Consider the following 18,268-nt stretch of genomic DNA (forward strand, 5'->3'; position numbering starts at 1 on the left):
CTTCTTGACGGGGCGGGCGGTGCCGGGGGAGGCGGAGGGATCTGCGGTAGCCATGGCCGCGCCTCCCTAACGGGGCGGGCGGAGGCGGAGGGATCTGCGGGGGCCATGGCCGCGCCTCTTCACGGGGCGGAGAGATCCACGGCGATCATGGCCACGTCTCTTAACGGGGCGGGCAGTACCGGAGGAGGCGGAGGGATTTTCGGGGACCATGGCCACGCCTCTTAACGGGACGGGCGGTGCCGGGGGAGGTGGAGGGATCTGCGGCGCCATGGCCACGCCTCTTAATGGGGCGGAGGGATCTGCGGCCGCCATGGCCACGCCTCTTAATGGGGTGGGTGATACCGGAGGAGGCGGAGGGATCTGCGGTGGCCATGGCCGCGCGGCGGAGCGCTGCGGCCCGCAGAGTCCGCCGGGCCTCGGCCCGCGGCAGGAGCCGCACGGAGGAGGCCTGGAGGGAGTTCGCCGCCTCCTTCGCCCGTGCCGGTATGGTGCCGCCGGCGGAGCCGGGCTTGGCGGCCGTGGAGGCGGCGGAGGGCGCTGCTGTCCTGCTCCTGGCGCCGCGGCAGGTGAGCGGGCACCGGCCCCGCGGCCCCGCGCTCCGGTTCGGCCGCAGCCGCATCGTGTCCCTCCCTCCCTCCGCAGGCGCTGACGTTCACCGGGAAGTGCCGCCTGCGCTGCCTGTACGGCGCCGTCCGCCTGCTGGGCTTCGCCGTGGGCTCGCACCAGCCGGCGCTGCCGGTCTTCTCCCCGGCCACCCACTGCTCGCTCACGCTGGAGGCGCTGCCCGCCGAGCGGCCGCCGTCCGCCGAGCTCCGGCAGCTGCGGGCCGCGGCCCGCGGAGCCATGCGGGCCCACCGCGTTCGCCGCCGTGAGTGCGGGCCGCCATTTCGCACGCGGTGCGGGGCGGCCGCCATTTTGCGTGCGGTGCGGGGTGTCCGCCATTTCGTGCGGGGCGGCCGCCATTTCGCGGTCTGAGCGCCGCGCTCTGCCCCGTTGCAGAGGCTCGGGTGAAGGTGATGTCCCGGTTCTCCCCCGAGTGTGCCGTGGTGCTGCTGGAGCACCTGGACACGCCGGTGACACGGTTCCTGCTGAGCCACCCGCCGCTGTCCCGGCTCTTTGAGCCGCAGGTGAGACCCCGAGGGTCGCCATGCCACCCCTCAGTGCCCAGCGCACCGGTACGAGCCCCTTGCACACCTGCCTCTTGTACACGAGGCCCTGAGCGTTTCCCCTCTCCCATAGAAAAACGAAGACTCCATCTTCACGTCCGAGGATGCGGTTCTGGCGTCGGTTGGCATCGTGAAGTGCAGCCCCGAGCACGGGCTGCTGGTGTCCGAGAGCATGGGGCTGGCTCTGGAGGAGCTGATCCAGGCGTGCTGTGGTGAGGCTCTTGGTGACAGGCAGCGGTTGGGGTCATGGTTTCCTCCTTGGGAGGCTCGAGGCTGTGCATCCTCTCCATGGGTTCTGCCTCTCATTGGCATCAGCAGCTCACCGGTGTAATGGCACTTCCTGGTCTGGCATCAAAACACTCGTTTGGCTCTTGTGTAGGCAGCAAAAGCATCCCCTTACCCAGGCACATCTGAAGGAGCATGGGCAGCTGGAGCTAGTACAGGCTGGGTTGTAGTGCCAGGGCTTGCTTGTCGCTTCAGCAGCCTTTTCTTTGCACACTGCTACACTTGACATGCTCCTCATGTAACTAAAACACATCGCACAGCAGAGCCTGTAGGTCTGGTAGGGCTTCTCTTACTGGGAAGGCAACCATTGGGGTAACCAACAGCATCGGGGTGGCTCACAGTGTGCTTGTTCTTGCAGAGGAAGATGAAGGAGTTCCTGTGGTTCTGGTGTGTGGCCCTAAAAACACTGGGAAATCGACGTTCAACAGATACCTGATCAACCTGTTACTGAATCGGTGAGTGCACGTGTAAAACAGTCCTGCATGGGGTGGAGGAGAGGCATTGCTGCATGGTTGTCATGGGCTGTGTGAGCTAACCTGACACCAAGCAGTTAGGGTGCTGTAGGGAACAGGCAGTGTTAACACTGGGAAACATGCATTCAGTTCTAATCTGTTGGTACCTAAAGGTTCTTGGCAGAACAAGGTGTAGAAGCTTCTGCTGCTGCCCTCTTGCATGCTTAAAATAAAGCTTATGAAGTTTGTCATTCAATGGCTGGTCTCAGTTAGTGTGGGAGAGGGGGGACACTGGTTATGAGCATCTCTGGTTATTGCTGTAGCTGCCTCCCTTAAAGCTGGCTGGGTTTGGAGCTATTGTAGTGTAATACCGAGCCATAAGTGAGCCCTTTGTGTCCTTACTAGATGAAGGGAGGGAGGCAGGTGGTGGTTTGATGGTAGTCAATAACTTCATGGTGCTGATCAGGTTGTGGATGTTACCGTGTGGGCTTCTTTCCCTGCAGCCTCCCTGCGGTTGAATACATGGAATGTGACATAGGGCAGACCGAGTTTACACCACCGGGATGTGTGTCACTGAGCAGTGTAACGGAGCCAATTCTGGGTAAGGGTTTTGCTGTTCTCTGCAGTTCCCACAAAGCTGTTTCGTTGCCACAGGTGCTTTCTGAGCAGAGCCTTGCGTTAGGGGAAGTGCTGCCTCTGTCACAGGCTGCGGTAGAGGATAAACCAAAGGCTGTTAAAGCTCTCTTGCCTGGGGCAGCTAACTCCAGGTGAAAGTCTCACTGGGTAGCATGGAGCTGTTCTCCCTGCTTGTCTTTCCTGTTTGAAAGGGATTGTTTAGGAGGTGGTAGAAGAGGCCCTGGTGTGGCAAAGTGGATTTGCAGCCTTTCCCTTTCAAAATGTCTCTGGGAAAACGTTTCCCAGGTGTTAGGATCCATAAATAAAACCAGCTTGTGGAATACAAAGCAGATCCATGTAGATGAGGGGCAGCAAACACCCCTAGAGCCAGAGGGATCACTGGTGTTTGTGGTCTGGTGCATTTGGATCACAAATGTGACCAGGAAGGGGTTTGCTTTTTGGATGGGTTGTTAACACTCAAGAAGCTGCACAAGCAGGGCTGTTTGCATGTGGAAAGAGGACAGATTTATTGTGGAAGGGATTGTGTGTAGGTGCTACAGGGATGGGAGTTTCTGATTTGCCTTATGGTAACTACCAGAGGTTTGCTGCTTGCCTTTCCAGGTCCACCATTCACCCATCAACATACCCCACGCAAGATGGTGTATTATGGGCAGACCAGTTGTGAGCAGGACACAGAGAGGTACCTCGATGTGGTGAAGTACGTGTTCAGCTCCTACAAGAAGGAAGTGCCTTTAGTCATCAACACCATGGGCTGGGTGAAAGGTAACCAGGATGAATGTGCTCACAAGAAGTGGTGCAGAGGAAGGTGATGGTCACAGTGCTGCATTAGCATGCTTTCTGTAGAGTGTGGAACCAGAAAGTACAGCTTCCCCTTGGAGCTAGTGCTGCTCTTCCATAGCAGGGTCGTGACCTGTTTATGTGGCAGCAGCAATCGTGTTTTCTCTGCTCCCTAAAGGTGAGGGGTTGCTGCTTCTCATTGATATCATCCGGCTGTTGTTACCCAGTCACATCGTGCAGATGGATGTGTACGACTGGAAGGCCATGGCTCCGCTCACCCCGGAGTACGTGCACCTCACTCCTGGCCTCTACACCAAGGGCAAGCAGCTGGCCAAGTGCAAGCATGGAGGGGAGAGCTGGAAGGCCTTGGAAGGGGAGGGAGATGCCTCGGTTCCCGAGTACAAGCTGCTGTATGTCCATCCGGAGTTCCCTCGAGCAGGGGTTGCAGGTGAAGCGTAAGTAGGAAGTTTGGTGCTGGGTGGTGGTGGGAATTGGGCTTCACAAAACCTGAAGGGCTTTGGTCTGTTAGGCTGGTCAGAGCTCACTGGGGGGGTTGTGTTTGGTGTTTCCACTTGGAACCATTGAATAGGATGTTACTTCTAATTGGGAGGGTCCTTACCCATTTTTTACAGACCGGCATGATGATCACATCATTTTGTGATTCCTTTGGTGCTTTGAACAGCACTGAAATGTTTCCTTTCCTGAACCTTGGCTCTCTCTTGCCAATTTCAAGTGCCTTTTTTGACTCTGCCTTCTCTAATGAGCTGTTTAAGAGAACAAATGCATTACTCGGTGCCCAACTGACTGACTAAAAGGTGTGTGGGCATCAGTGCTGGAGAAGGAAGCCATTACCTAATAACAGACTGTTTAAAGGAAAACAAACCACCTCCTTAGCTAATTAATGCCTCCTTAAGGTTGAAACAATGCCCTAAACCCTGTGATTTCATAGAGGTAATTAAAACATAGCTCTGTGTTTCCTTCAACACTAGAAGCTTTAAGAGCTAAACTTGGTGAAGCAGCAGCTAGTAGTGCATGGCTGCCCGGGGGATCCGGTGGGAAACTGTGGTGTGAAGCTGCCTTGCCTTGATGTGCTGTGGTGCTTTTCCAGGCGAGTGCACAGCGGCATCCTGCGGGACATGTCCATGCTGGGCTACCTGGGCCAGCTGCAGGCCCCGGACATCGGCTCCGTGCTTCCACTGCACAGCCTTGTGCCGTACCAGGTACACGGGTGGCTGTGAAGGGCTGGGGGTGTTGCTTGGGGGTGTCTGGCAGCTCTGCTTGTGCTGCACATGTTCTCTGTGTGCTCGGTTGTTGGTGTCTGCCACAGAGGTGACTGCTGGAGGAGTGGGCTGGGAGCTCCCAGGGTTTGTGTGCCTGCCACTGTCTTACCTGGGAACTGAACTAAACTGATGCTGAGATGATGAGACACTGACTGGGTTTGCCTTCTTTTTAACCCACTCAGGTACCTTTCAGTGCTGTTGCCCTCAGGGTTATTCACACTGACGTTGCTCCTACCAACATCATGTATGCTGTGAACGCCAGCTGGGTCGGGCTCTGCAGGATACCAGAGGAGATCAGATGCCAAACTGATGGACCAGTGCTGCTGGTACAGACACCAGTCTGTGATTGCCTTGGCTTCGGTGAGCCAGCATGGGGAACCCTGGGTTGTGTGTGTGCCTGTCATGGTGGTGTGATTTAGCCCCAGCCTAAATGCCCAGCAACACACGGGCAGGATGGGGAGAAGTGGAGCATGTGAAAGCCACAGGTTGAGATAAGAACAGTTCAGTAACTAAGGTACGATATAATACTACTAATGATGATGATAAGGGAAATTAGAGAGTATAAAATTAAAAGGGGAAAAGAAAAACCAATAAACACAAGTGATGCACAATACCATTGCTCAACACCTGCTGAGTGATACCCAGCCCGACCCAAGCAGTGATCAGTCCCTTCTGGGTGACTTCCAGAAGTCCTTTATCAGGGTAAGTGCTACTGAGCAACACACCAGCAGCGTGTTCTCAGCTACAGCCACAGCACAGCACTGCACCAGCAGCTAGGAAGAAAATCAGCTGTCCCAGCCAAACGTGGGCATGTTTTGACAGCTGGGTTGGGGTGATGGAGCTGCTGTGTTTTCACAAGCAGCTGAAGGAGAGGGGTGAGGTAAGAGAGTAATGTGTGGTTTTCCCTCAGGAATTGTCCGAGGGGTTGACATGGAGAAGAAGCTGTACTACATCCTGACGCCGGTGCCTCCGCACAGCCTGAGACTAGTGAACTGTCTGCTCCTTGGCAATGTTGCTGTTCCCAACTGTGTCCTTGTGGGCCAGGTAGGGGCTGCATGGGAAGAGGGAAGAGTGGCTGAGTGCTGGCTGGCAGGCTTCCTGACGTGTCTGGGCATCAGCAGATGGTTATCTCTATAGGAAACTGTCCTTAAGGCATAGAAACAAGGGAGAGGAGAGCATTCCTCTCGTGTTTCAGATACCAGAGCAGGCTTTATTTGGTGACAGCTTGTTGCTTTCCACCAGCCAGCTCTGTCAGTCTATACAGAGGACAGTGCATCCCATTCCAGAATGAGAACGTTAAGATACAAGTATCCTGTTAAGATTTGAGTTCTTAAATCGTTTCTGGTTTGGTTTCCCCTCTCCCCAGCAAGGAGTCGAGGGCGATATCCCCTATGTGACATCCGATTATAACTACAGCATCCTGGGCTCTGGAAAACTGAAAAAGAAGAAGCATTTCAAGAGGAGGGAGTACGCATTCGAGTGTGATTATGCCTAGAGCCTCATGGGCTCGGACTGCGGGATTCATTCTGCTCTGTGTGGAGCCCGGAGCAGTGGCAGAAGTGCTGGGTGCCACCGGGCTCTGGCTGTGGATGCACAGCACAGCTGCTTTTATAATGTTTTATATTTTCCATTTGTATTTCGGTGTTTTGTAATAAATATCTATTTAAACATGGGTCTGGTTTGAACTCCTTCTGCAGCCTGTGCTGGTTAAGGGGCTGTAGTGACTGGGAAGTGCTGCGGGTCTCTGGCTGCAGCTCAGCCTCAGCCAGCTCTGCTGTCAGGAGCAATCCATGGGGACAGGAGTGGGTTGGACAGAGCCTGTGCTCGTCCTTCTGTCCCTGTAGCACCTCTGAGTGCTTGGGAAGGAAAGAGTGAACTGGAAAACCCTCTCTGGGTGGAGCCGCTGGAGGGAGTCAGCCGCTTGCTGTGGCCATGGCCCTGCTGCTGCAGCCGCAGCTCAGGCCCTCCAGCACAGGTGTGGGGAGAGCTCTGCTGCCTTGGCCAGCTCTGCCCTAGGGGAAGAGGCTGGAAGGAGCAGGAGGAGCTGGTTCCCTCTGGGGTGCTTGGTCTTGCCTGGCTCTTGACCTGTGCTGTGCCCTGCTGAAACTGGAGTTTCATTCATTCATTTTGCTCTTCATTTTACTCTTTTCCAGTGCTGTTGGGCAGTGATGTGCTCCTGAGTGACCTGAGGCCAGTGGCAGCCTCCCCTGCAGAGGAAGAAGGGATGCACTGTGCTTGTGCTGAGTATTGGCTGCTACTGGCTGCTACGGGTGTGAGTGATCCCCAAAAGATGCCTATGTCTGGGTTTTGAGGACTCTTCCATAGCGCTCCTGGTACCTGTAAGTGGACAAGTGAACGGGGTAAGCAGCAGGAAGGGGACAGAGCTGCGCCAGGCTCTGCGCGGCTGCTGCCTTTTAAAGAGTTAAAGCTTTAACTTAATCTAGGCCTAATTATCCCCATCTGGCTGGGTCTGGTGCAGGAAGGACTTGGCTGGCGACCTGAGCAGTGCCTAAAACAAATACAGGAGCTGTGCAGGAGGATCCCCAGCGAGGCAGGAGCTGGAGCCGCGGGTGGAAGAGGCACCAGGAGAGGTGAGGTGGGCGAGAGGTGATGGTGCTCAGTGCCAAAACCCTCCCGGGCTGGGTGTCCCCAGGACCCTCCTATGAGGGTGATGGACCCTGCACTGCCTGAGCTGGGGGACACCTGAGGAACCCCCATGTGCTTGTGCCAAGCCTCCGGTGCCCAGTTCTGGACCTTTCCAGGGGAGGAAACACACTGGTGGCTCCCAGATCCAGCCTCATGCATAGAGGACCATGCTGGCTGCTGGCCCTCACCATGGCTCTGCCCCGAGGGCCAACGGGATGGGATGTCCAGGGGGCTTTAGAGCTGCAGCATCCCACTTAGTGTCTGGCTATGTTATCTATGGAAGGGCACTTAGAGCATCCAAGAAGCCACTGTCAGTGCTGATAACTTGGGGCTGGGATGGTCCCAGCCTGGCTGATGGTTTTGGTTTTCCATGTTCATGGAGTTTTGCTTGGGGCAGGACAACGATTGGTCCTTTATGGGTTTTTTTGAGCCCATTCTGGTGCTTTCAGGTTTGCTTGGCATTAGCAGGGAGGACCCTGTCCCATGCCCACGGCTGTGGGGGTGCATCCAGGCCTCGGGGCGGCACATTCCTGCCCCCCCCCCCAGGATCCGTGGGGCAGCGCAGCCGCTGCACAGCCCCCTCTGGGTGCATACTCTCCTCACAAGCACGTCTTGTCCCGCGCCCCATGCCTTTCAGAGACGGCGGAAAGTGCAATTCGTGCAATGTCTGTAGGAGGCTGAAGAAAGGCCCTTTGTGTGCCCCCCGCGCGGGCGCTGGGCAGCCTCCAGCAGCACCCTCCGCCGCCCCGGCCTCAATGCGCCACTTGTCCGGACACCGGCATCCGCTCTTAAAGCCGGAGCCGGGCTCCCCCCGGTAGTGCCGCCGGGGGTTCCCCCGCTGCCAGCCGGGATGTTTCTGTACTGGAAGAAGCGCGGTGCCTACGAGCTGGAGGCTGTGCCCCCCGGGCTGGCGGGGCTGCAGTATGGGGCAGTGGAGCGCTTCTCATGGAGCTCCAGCCTGGACATCAGTGAGGAGCTGGGGGGTAGGTGTCTGGGGACCCGTGGGGTGCTTGGCCTAAATCCTGCTGACATCAATGTGAGGGGCTGGGAGAAGTTGTAGCTGGAGCAGGAATGCGGTGGGGTTCCTGTAGGGAATGCTGTAAGGATGATGCAGTGGGGTTGTTGTAAGGAATGCTGTGAGGATGATGCAGTGGGGTTGCTGTAGGGAATGCTGTGAGGATGATGCAGTGGGGTTGCTGTAGGAAATGCTGTGAGGATAATGCAGTGGGGTTGCTGTAAGGAATGCTTTGAGGATGATGCAGTAGGGTTCCTGCAGGGAATGCTGTGAGGATGCTGCAGGTGCAGCAGGGAGTGCTCTGCACACCACCTCATACCACTGGTATTGCTCCCTTCCGACTGACAAAGGCACCTGAAACTAAGCTGGAGCAAGGATAGTCCAGTTCCAAACTCATTTGCCATCACCAGGAGAGCCGGGTGCGATAACAGAGCTGGCAGCAGGAGGTGGCTGTCTCATAGGGGAGGTGATGGGGAAAGGATCCCTCCTCCAGCCCAAGTGCCTGGTGGGGACCCAGAGCCCCTCCTGCTCCAAGCCCCTGGGGAAGAGCCCCATGCCTGTGGCCGTGCCGGTGGCTGCAGTGTGGGGCTGTCCCTGGCGCTGCCTCCTGCCCTGCCTGGCCTCGGCTTTCTGGTGAGTCGGGAGAACTTCCCCTTGGGTGCACGGAGGAATTCGTTTATCCCGTTATTATTCCCGGTAGGTCAAGTGAAACGGCGGCAGGGGCCGGCCCAGCCCGGGGGGCGGCCGCGGCCACAGAGCCCTCATTGTGCTCCGGGCGTGGGGGCCGCTGCAGCCGCTGCTCCTGCGCCCCCATCCTGCTCCTGGCTGTGTGCACTGCCCCGGTTACCGGCCCCGCTCTGGGCTGTCCGCACTGCCCCGGTTACCGGCCCCGCTCCGGGCTGTGTGCACTGCCCCGGTTACCGGCCCCGCTCCGGGCTGTGTGCACTGCCCCGGTTACCGGCCCCGCTCCGGGCTGTGTGCACTGCCCCGGTTACCGGCCCCAGTTACCGGTCCCGCTCCGGGCTGTGTGCACTGCCCCGGTTACCGGCCCTGCTCCGGGCTGTGTGCACTGCCCCGGTTACCGGCCCCGCTCCGGGCTGTCCGCACTGCCCCGGTTACCGGCCCCGCTCCTGCCCCATAAAGTGGTTTTCCCGCAGGCCGAGTCCAGCCCCAGCCTTGGCCACGCTCCCGCTTGTGCCAGTGTGGATGCTGTTTGTGTTGGCAGGAGGGATGCGGGAGAGGGGAGTAGCGCGGTGGGGGAAGCCCCTGTGCTGGCCGTGCAGCCCGGCTTCTGTATTGGCTCCCACAGGAGCATCCCGTGGCTGTTCCTGCTCTTCCCTTGCTGCAAGCACCATGGAGTCTGTTATTTTTAAACGATTAGGACCGACACATAGCAAAAGCCTTCAAAATAGGATTTGTCCCTAAGGCCGATTTAACTGTCAAAGCTTAATGTGGCTCCTAAGCCCCCTTGGGGGCTGGCAAGTGGCTGATTCAGTGCTGCTGCTGCAGCCCCGTCTGTGCCACCCCCAGGGGAGCTGGGGCAGGTCTGAGTCCTCATCCTGCTACTTGGGGTGCTGGGCAGCGGATGCCAGGTCCTGATGCCATGGGATGCACAGTGCGGGGATACAGCGCTGGCTTTAGGGCAGGGGTTTCCTCCCCTTCAGCCCTGTTTCAAGCCTGTGTGTTTTGATTTGGCTTGGCCATGGCCAGGAGTGGGGCTGGAGGGGGCTCACCCTGGCACTGACCCTGCTCTCTCCCACAGCCGAGCCGTGCCCACCGGAGGAACCAGTGCTGTGCTGCCAGAACCCCGACTGCTCCAGCGAGAGGAGGGCGGCCAAGGTGGGTGCCGTGGGCTGCTGGGTAGCACCGAGCAGTGCTCAATGGTGTTGGTCTGATGGATGCAGAGGGGTAGTGGGTGGCTGTGCCCAACCCATAGCCCCCTAGCACAGGCAGTGTGCCCCCGGCCTGTTTCCTGTGCCTGGTGTGACTGGGGCTAATCCGCTCCAGCCTGTCTGTTCCACCACTCACTAACATGATGCCAGAGTGGATTTCGGGTCCCTTCTCTCCCCCCTGGGCTGGCTGGATGCACATTCCGGTTCCCACTGGCTCCCAGTGCTCCTATGCCACGGGCGGTGTCTTTCTGGCACAGCAGCAGCCCAGCTGTGCCGGAGGTGTGCCGCGGTGCTTTGTTTGCATGGCTGCGGTGGCAGAGCCATGGGGCACACGTGGCACTGGGCTGTGGCTGCCTTGGGGCACACCAGGAACTCCCCAACACTGTTATCAGAGACCCCCTGATGGTGAGCAGCAGGTAGTGTGGGGCGAGTGGTCCTGGCTGGGGTGGGGGCCTGTCCTGCATCACATCCTCCTCACTATGGGGCAGCTGCTGAAGGTCCTGGGAGTGCCCACCAAGCAAGTGGTCACTGCCTGGAGCCCATGGCCTTGTTCTCCACTTTGCAGGTGCCACAATGGCCACGATAGGGATGGCCTGGGGCACTTGGGGGGGAGAGAAGTATTGCGGGGCCAGGAGTATGGGGCACCTTGGGCAGGCCTGATGGGGGCAGCTGGCCCATGGTAGGATGGTGCCGGGCGCTGTTGGTGCCGGGCGCTGTTGGTGCCGGGCGCTGGGTGCTGTTGGTGCTGGGTGCTGTTGGTGCTGGGTGGTGTTGGTGTGGGTGCTGTTGGTGCTGGGTGCTGTTGGTGCTGGGTGCACACAGGAGCCGGTGGCCCCTCGGGGAGCGCTGCAGCTCTGACCTCAGCAGCAGGGGGGGCAGGAAACGGGGGTGGCCGCAGCTCCCGGCGCTTCCTCCCCGCAGGAGCACTGCAGCAGAGCCGGGGCCGGGGCCGGCTCCTCCCGCTGCCCCCCGCACACCCATGGGGTCCCGGTGACACTGCAGCACCCGGCGGTGCTGCCGAGGCCCCGGGCACCGCAGGGACCGGAGCGGGCGCTGCTCGGGGGGTCCCGGGCCCTGCCCGGCGCTGGGGGCCCTGCCGGGGTTATAAATAACGGCAGTGAATGGGCGGCGGGGCCGGGGCCGCGGCCGTGGCCGGCACACAATGGGAGGAAACGAGCCGGGCTCGAGCATTGTTCTGCTGCAGACACTGCTTCCTCCGTCCCGGCAGCGCCGAGCGCCGGCTGCGGGCACCGGGGGTGCGGGAGGCGCAGGTGCTGTCCCCCCCCCGTCACCTCCGTGCGTGAGCACCAGCCGCCTTCCCCAGCGCCCTGCTCCGTGTGGTGGGGCAGGGAGGGAGCCCCATGGTGCAGAACCAGTCCTGTCCTATCCATGGTGCCTGTGCTGGCCTCGGTGCTGCCCCAGTTGGGGGCACACCCCAGCACACCCCACTGCCCATGGTGCTGCCAATGTGCGGTAGCCAGAGGCTGTGCCTGAGCGCTGTGTGTGCCCGCAGGTGTGTGACCATGGCGAGTGCCACCGGCTAAGCTGCAGCAGCCCCCTCAGCCTGTGTGAGCTCGGGGACAGCCGCCTGCATGGCGCCATGCACTGCGATGGACGCATCCGCTTTGACCTGCCCCCGCCAGGTGAGCCGGGTACCGGCTCCGCATCCCAGCGGGATGTGCTTGGGGCTGGTGCAGTGCAGGGATCCGAGGGGGAAGCAGCCGGGGCCAGCACAGGGCTGCGGTGCTGGCACAGCCCATCCCAATGCCCGTTTGCAGGCTCCATCCTGGCCCGCAACATGTCAACGCGCTCATGCCCACCCCGCACCAGCCCTGCCTCTGATGTGGATGAGGAAGAGGAGGGACTGGCCGATGGCAGAGGGTGAGCCCCCGGCCCTGCGTGTCCCCTCCATGTCCCCAACCCCTGCTGTCCCTGTCACCCCGTCTGCCCTGTGCCCACAGGGAGCGGAGGAGCTCAGCACTGAAGCTGCCCAAGAAGAAGGCTCGGCGCCGGCACACAGACGTAAGGCACCGGCCCCTCTCCCTGGGTGCTCAGCGGGCAGGGGTCCCATGGGTGAGTGATGCTGCCTCCCCAGGACCCCAGCAAGGAGTGCTTCACCCTCAAGTTTGACCTCAGCACCAACGTCGAGGCAGAGATTGTGCCGGCCTCAAAGAAGAAATCCCTGGGGTGAGCGCGTCGGGGATGGGGATGTGGGGATGAGGGGATGGGGCTGCAGGGAGTGGGGATGGGGCTGCAGGGAGTGGGGATGGGGATGCAGGGATGCAGGGATGGGGATGCAGGGAGTGGGGATGGGGATGCAGGGATGGGGATGCAGGGATGCGGGGATGGGGATGCAGGGATGTGGGGATGGGGATGCAGGGAGCGGGGATGGGGATGCGGGGATGGGGATGCAGGGATGTGGGGATGGGGATGCAGGGATGGGGATGCAGGGAGCGGGGATGGGGATACAGGGATGCAGGGATGGGGATGCAGGGAGCAGTGTGGGGACAGATGTACACGGGCTCCTGTCCCTGCAGGGAGGTGCTGCTGCCGGTCCTGGAGAGGAAGGCCATCGAGCCGGGCAGGGTGGATGTGTACCTGGAGCAGTCTCAGACTCCGCTCTCACTCCAGTTTGAGGCGTTCCGCTTCGGGGGGCACTACCTGTGTGTGAGAGGTGCGCCGGGGCCCGGCGGGGGGCTCGGCTGTGCCGCGGGGCTCTGACCCCCCCCTGCTCCCACAGCCAAGCCCGGGGATGAGCTGAAGGTGGAGCAGGCAGTGCAGGAAGCCAGGTTGGCCGCTCTGCCCATCGTGCACCCTGCCGGCACGGTGCCAGGACAACGGGAGGGCACTGACAGCCTGGTGAGCGCTGGTGACAGCCACAGAGGGGAGGACTTGGGGAGGGGGTGGCAGAGTGTGTGATCCCTGTATAGCCATCCTTGCTGGGAAGATAGGATACATGGGATTACATAGGGATGGTATCTGCTGCATAGCCTTGCTTGGTGTCACTGAAGGCCTCCCTGGAGCCCTCAGAAGCCAGTTTGGCTCCTGGCTGTGCCATGGTGGCTGTGCATGGGCAGTGCTCTGTGCTATGTGTGGCAGCTCAGCCGGCAGCACCAACCCTGTGGCTGTGCCATGTGCAGGCTGGCACTGGAGCAAATAGGAGCCCCTTGGCAATGACAGCCACTCTGTGCCACCCTGGTTCCATGGCTCACCCTGGCTGCTGGTCCTGCTCTCATCATGGCCTCTGGCAACTGCTGAGCACAGCTCAGTCCTGCCCCATGGACCCTGGCCCCAGATAAGGCGTGGGGCTGGGCTGGCTGCCACTCCCCGTGGGAACAGGCTGCAGTGGGGACGCGGTGCTCGGCCCCACACCAGCAGCCCCAGAGCGTGGCACACTGGCCGTGTGGCCAGGGCTGGTGGCCTCCCGTGTCCATTACTACAATGCCTGGCTGTGGAGGCAGCACGACCCCAGTGGGGCGAGGGGACCGGTGGGCAACCAGGCATGGATGCAGGGCTCTCAGCCTTCCTGGGGGCACCCAGGAGCTGAGCCCCACCGGGGCCGTGGGGCAGGCAGCAGCCAGGGCTTCTGGGGACACGGCAGCACGGTGAGTGACGGGGATGGGGCCATGGTGGATGTGGCAGGGCATGGGGCTGTGCCGGCGGCAGTGGCAGCAGCATGGCCATGACCTTGGCTTGGCGGCAGGCAGGGAGCCCCACTTTGTGCCCTTTGTGCCGGGATGATGGCAACGGGGCTAGAGGAGGATGCCGGTGCAGCGGTGCCCGGCGCGGCAGGAGCCGCTTGGCCATGACCCAGCTCCCGCAGCCAGCCGGGGCTTTGATGTCCGCGGTGAATTGTTTGGCTCGGGTTAGCTTATCTGCCGAGGGGGAAATCGGTTTTTCGGCCCTGGCCCCACCTCCTTTTGTTTCGGAGGAGCCTGCCCGGGTTCGGCTCCACCATCCGAGCTGGGAGCAGGGCTGGGCGCCTTGGAGGGGCTCCTGCGGCCCGTGGGATGCCCTGAGCCCCTGCCCCACTCACCCGTGAGCAGTGGGCTCTGCGGGGCAGCCCCCGGGGCCCTGCGCCCCCGGGATGCAGGTAGGCAGGTCAGTGCGGGCAGGGGACCGCGGTGTGCCTGCCTGCCCCATGGTGCTCCCGGTCAGCCCTGCTCGAGGCACCGGTGCCGGGTGCTGAGCACCGGGACACCGGCTGTGTCCCCACCGCAGGCTCCGGGCCGGCGGAGGAAGAACATGACGGAGTTCCTGGGGGACAGCAGCATCCCCAGCCCCGAGCTGTCCCCGCACGCCGCGGCCTCCCTGCCTGCCAATGGCACCGACACCTGGAAGAACCGCGCTGCCAGCCGCTTCAGCGGCTTCTTCGGCTCCGGCACCAGCACCGGCTCCTTCGGGAGGGTATGTGGGACATGGGCATGGGGAGGGAGCACTGGGATGGGTCCCTGCAGGGGATGTGATGCAGGGTGAGGGGTCTGTGGCACTCGGCACTGGTTGCTGTGCCCCCTGTGCCACTGCCAGGAGAGTGAGAAGCTGGAGCAGCTGGTGAGCCGGCTGCACGCCTACGGCACCTTCGGGCTGCCCAAGCTGCCGCCGCAGCTCCGCTTCGACCGTGACTCCTGGGAGGAGGATGGGGACGAGGCCGGGCTGGCACTGGAGGACAGCTGGCAGCAGATCATCCATGGGGCAGAGGTAGGGCCGGGGGCACCGGGGGCCAAGGCACTGCTGCCCCACCACCGACATGGCGCTGACGCTCAGCCCCGCAGGCCCTGTCGCGCCGGCAGTGCCACCAGCAGGAAGCCATCTGGGAGCTGCTGCACACCGAGGCCACCTACATCCGCAAGCTCAAAGTCATCACCGACGTGAGTGATGGTGACGGCTGTGCCGCGGTGGGGGCCGGCGCTGGGGCTGCACCACACTGGCTCCCTCTCTGTCCCTGCAGCTCTTCCTCTGCTGCCTGCTGAACCTGCAGGAGTCAGGGCTGCTGTGTGAGGTGAGGGATGGGGCTGCAGGGATGGGGACCCCCGGTCGGGGCTGGGACCGCGGTTGTCCGCGGCAGGGTGAGGTGCCATCCCCATGCAGCCGCGGCCTCACTGCAGGTGGATGCCGAGCGGCTCTTCAGCAACATCGGGGAGATCATCCGGCTGCACCGGGAGCTGTGGCGCGGGGTCATGGCCCCGGTGCTGGCCAAGGCACGCAGGACCGGGGCACTGCTTGACCCTGTGGACTTCCTTGATGGCTTCAAGACGGTGAGTGGGGGCACACTGTGCTGCAGTGGGGCTGTGCCATGCTGTGCCCTGTGGTGACCCCATTGTGCTCCCCAGTTCGGGTCCCTCTTCAAGCCCTATGTGCGGTACTGCATGGAGGAGGAGGGCTGCATGGAGTACATGCGGATGCTGCTGAGGGATAGCGAGCTGTTCCGCTCCTATGTGACGGTAAGGGGAGAGGGCAGGGGCCAGTGTGGGGCACCGGTGTGGGGTACCGGTGTGGGTCTGACTCCTGTGTGCCACAGTGGGCCGAGAAGCACGAGCAGTGCAGCCGCCTGAAGCTGAGTGACATGCTGGTGAAACCACACCAGCGCCTCACCAAGTACCCGCTGCTCCTCAAGTCTGTGCTGAAGAAGACGGATGACCCACGTGCCCGTGACGCCATCACTGCCATGGTAAGGGGGTGCAGACACGGGTGCTGTGTGGGGTGCTGTGGGGTGTCCCCCCCTTTGAACCTACTACCGCCCTGGCACAGATCGGCTCCGTGGAGCACTTCATCAACGATGTCAACTCGCGGATGCGGCAGCGGCAGGAGCGGCAGCGCCTGGCTGCCATCCTCAGCCGCATTGATGCCTATGAGGTGGTGGAGGGCAGCACGGATGAGGTGGACAAGGTAGGTTGGGTATGGCAGAGCTGCCACACCATAATGTGTCACCCGGTATCTTGTAACCCCCTGCGACCTATGCTATACTTTGCTGTGCTACCCTGCACCATCCCTTGTCATGCCACCCTGTGCCATGCCATGCTACCGTATGCCCCCACTGACACCGGGGATCCCGGCAGCTGCTGAAGGAGTTCCTGCGGCTGGACCTGACCGCCCCCATCCCCGGCACGTCCCCGGAGGACACACGGCAGCTCCTGCTCGAGGGCAGCCTGCGCATGCGGGAAGGTAAAGACAGCAAGGTGAGGACAAGGCAATGGGGAGCCCCAGCCCCTGCCTGATCACCCGGCCAGCACCACAGCCCCGTTCTCCCCTCCGCAGATGGATGTCTACTGCTTCCTCTTCACCGACCTCTTCCTCATCACCAAGCCCCTCAAGAAGGCTGAGCGCACTAAGGTGGTCCGGCAGCCCTTGCTGGTGGACAAGGTGGTGTGCCGTGAGCTCCGGGACCCGGGTGAGCAGCACTGGGGGTGATGGGGGCAGCAAGGGGGGGTCTCTGGGCACTGCTCATGTCCCTTGCCCACAGGCTCCTTCCTCCTCATCTACCTGAACGAGCTGGGCAGCGCCGTGGCTGCCTACACATTCCAGGCCAGCGGGCAGTCACTGTGCCGCAGCTGGGTGGAGGCAGTGCGCAACGCCCAGGTGAGGGGCACAGAGGGGGGACAGGGGGGGTCCTGTGGCTGCCTGAGCCCCCCGTTGATGCCTCCTTGTCCCCCCGTTGATACCTCCTTGTCCCCAGAACCTGCTGCAGCGGCTGCGGCAGCGCCGGCGCCTGGAGCAGCAGCAGGAGGAGGATGGTGACAGTGACGCCTCGGCCGCCAGCTCCCCAACCATCCTGCGCCGCGGCAGCACCAGCCCCGACTCACAGCGCTGGTAGGAGGCAGGAGGGGGACCCCACGACCCCCAGCCCAGCACAGCCCCCAGCCTAGCACAGCCCCCTCCTCACCACCCTCTCCCTTACAGCCCATCCGACGGCTCCACCGAGACCCTCGCCGTGGTGGCCACAGATGGTGGTGATGAGCTCTCCTCCCCGGACTGGGACCCAGGGCCCTTCAGCTCAGCCTCAGACGGCTCCTCCATTGGCACCAGCACCTCCATCGGCGCCGGGACCCCCACCTCCTCCGAGACCCCCCCCCGGGAGCTGCCTGCGGGTGCCCTGCCTGTCCCCCTGCCCCATGGCACAGCCTCCCCAGCCAGTGCCTGTCGCTCATCCTCCATCGACAGTGCCTATGGCACACTGTCACCCACCTCCCTGCAGGACTTCGGCCAGCAGCCCGAGGAAGGGCGTGAGCCCCACGCTGCCCCCCCCAGCCCCACGGCCCCCCTCACCCCGGCTGCGCCGCCAGACCCCCGTGCAGCTCCTGCCCTGCCCCACCAGGGTGCTCAAGTCCAAGTCGGAGGCCAACCTGCCCCAGCTCCTGCGCCCCAGCCCCCCCGGCCCCCCTCAACCAGAGCCGCAGCCTCTCTGCCCTGTGCCCTGCTCGGACTACCCCACACCAAGCCCCCGGCCCCCCGGCTGCCCCCGGCAGCAGCGGCAGCTCCACCTCAGAGCTGTCAGAGCCGGAGGAGCCGGCCGAGCGCCCCATGTCCCTTCCAAGGGAGCTGGGTCGCAGCCCCCTGCCCGCCGCCCGCCGGACCCTGTCGGACCCACAGTCAGCACAGCACCGCAAGCTGACCCTGGCACAGCTCTACCGGATTCGGACCACGCTGCTGCTCAACTCCACGCTGACAGCCTCGTACGTGGCTGCTGGAGGATGCTCGGTGCCTCCCGGGTGCCAGGGTCCCAGCACTGAGGGCATCTCTCCCTGTGTTGCAGGGAGGTCTGAGAGCCGCCGGAGTGGTGGGGATGGATGTATGGCTGCACCAAGGAGCTGCTCCTGCTTCCAACCGGAGCGTACCACCGAGGCCGGGTGATGGGATGTCACAGCAGTGGGGACACGGATGGGGATGCAGATCAGTCCCCTCAGCGAGGACATAGCCTGGGCATGGTGGCACGGGGCTGCCCGCACCTCCTAGGGGCAGGGACATGGCTCATGCCAAACCCTCATCTGCAGGGATGAGGGTTGTTGGTCGGGGCCCAGCTGCCCCATGGTGCATCAGACGTGGGGGGCAAGGAGGGGGTGACAACGTTGGTGGTGGTGAGTGGGGAAGGTGCTGAGAGGGTTGTGGCGTGGGGGGCACGGTG

The 18,268-nt window shown here is 62.0% G+C and overlaps 2 protein-coding genes across 2 annotated transcripts; both read left to right on the forward strand.

Annotated features, from left to right (window-relative positions):
- Positions 1–337: 337 nt before the first annotated feature.
- On the forward strand, positions 338–6,268 carry NOL9 (nucleolar protein 9). The gene is made up of 12 exons (XM_034068164.1): positions 338–566; positions 643–868; positions 1,000–1,127; positions 1,240–1,378; positions 1,810–1,906; positions 2,407–2,504; positions 3,140–3,301; positions 3,495–3,771; positions 4,425–4,536; positions 4,779–4,956; positions 5,507–5,640; positions 5,963–6,268. The coding sequence occupies exons 1-12, from the start codon at positions 372–374 to the stop codon at positions 6,089–6,091; spliced, it is 1,875 nt and encodes a 624-aa protein (XP_033924055.1). The 5' UTR covers positions 338–371; the 3' UTR covers positions 6,092–6,268.
- Positions 6,269–6,878: 610 nt separating this feature from the next.
- On the forward strand, positions 6,879–18,198 carry PLEKHG5 (pleckstrin homology and RhoGEF domain containing G5). Its single transcript, XM_034068587.1, is given in 24 exon segments — positions 6,879–6,956; positions 7,076–7,187; positions 10,020–10,096; positions 11,663–11,792; positions 11,928–12,030; positions 12,111–12,171; positions 12,245–12,336; positions 12,687–12,823; positions 12,890–13,008; positions 14,371–14,556; positions 14,677–14,847; positions 14,922–15,017; positions 15,098–15,148; positions 15,255–15,404; positions 15,480–15,590; positions 15,668–15,817; positions 15,898–16,035; positions 16,206–16,325; positions 16,405–16,537; positions 16,610–16,725; positions 16,823–16,956; positions 17,047–17,346; positions 17,348–17,819; positions 17,900–18,198. Coding segments are annotated over 21 exon segments (3,045 nt in total). The 5' UTR covers positions 6,879–6,956; positions 7,076–7,187; positions 10,020–10,096; positions 11,663–11,749; the 3' UTR covers positions 18,062–18,198.
- The last annotated feature ends 70 nt before the right edge of the window (positions 18,199–18,268 follow it).

The sequence above is a fragment of the Melopsittacus undulatus genome, chromosome 12 (assembly GCF_012275295.1).
Source record: "Melopsittacus undulatus isolate bMelUnd1 chromosome 12, bMelUnd1.mat.Z, whole genome shotgun sequence".
Taxonomy (NCBI): Eukaryota; Metazoa; Chordata; class Aves; order Psittaciformes; family Psittaculidae; genus Melopsittacus; species Melopsittacus undulatus.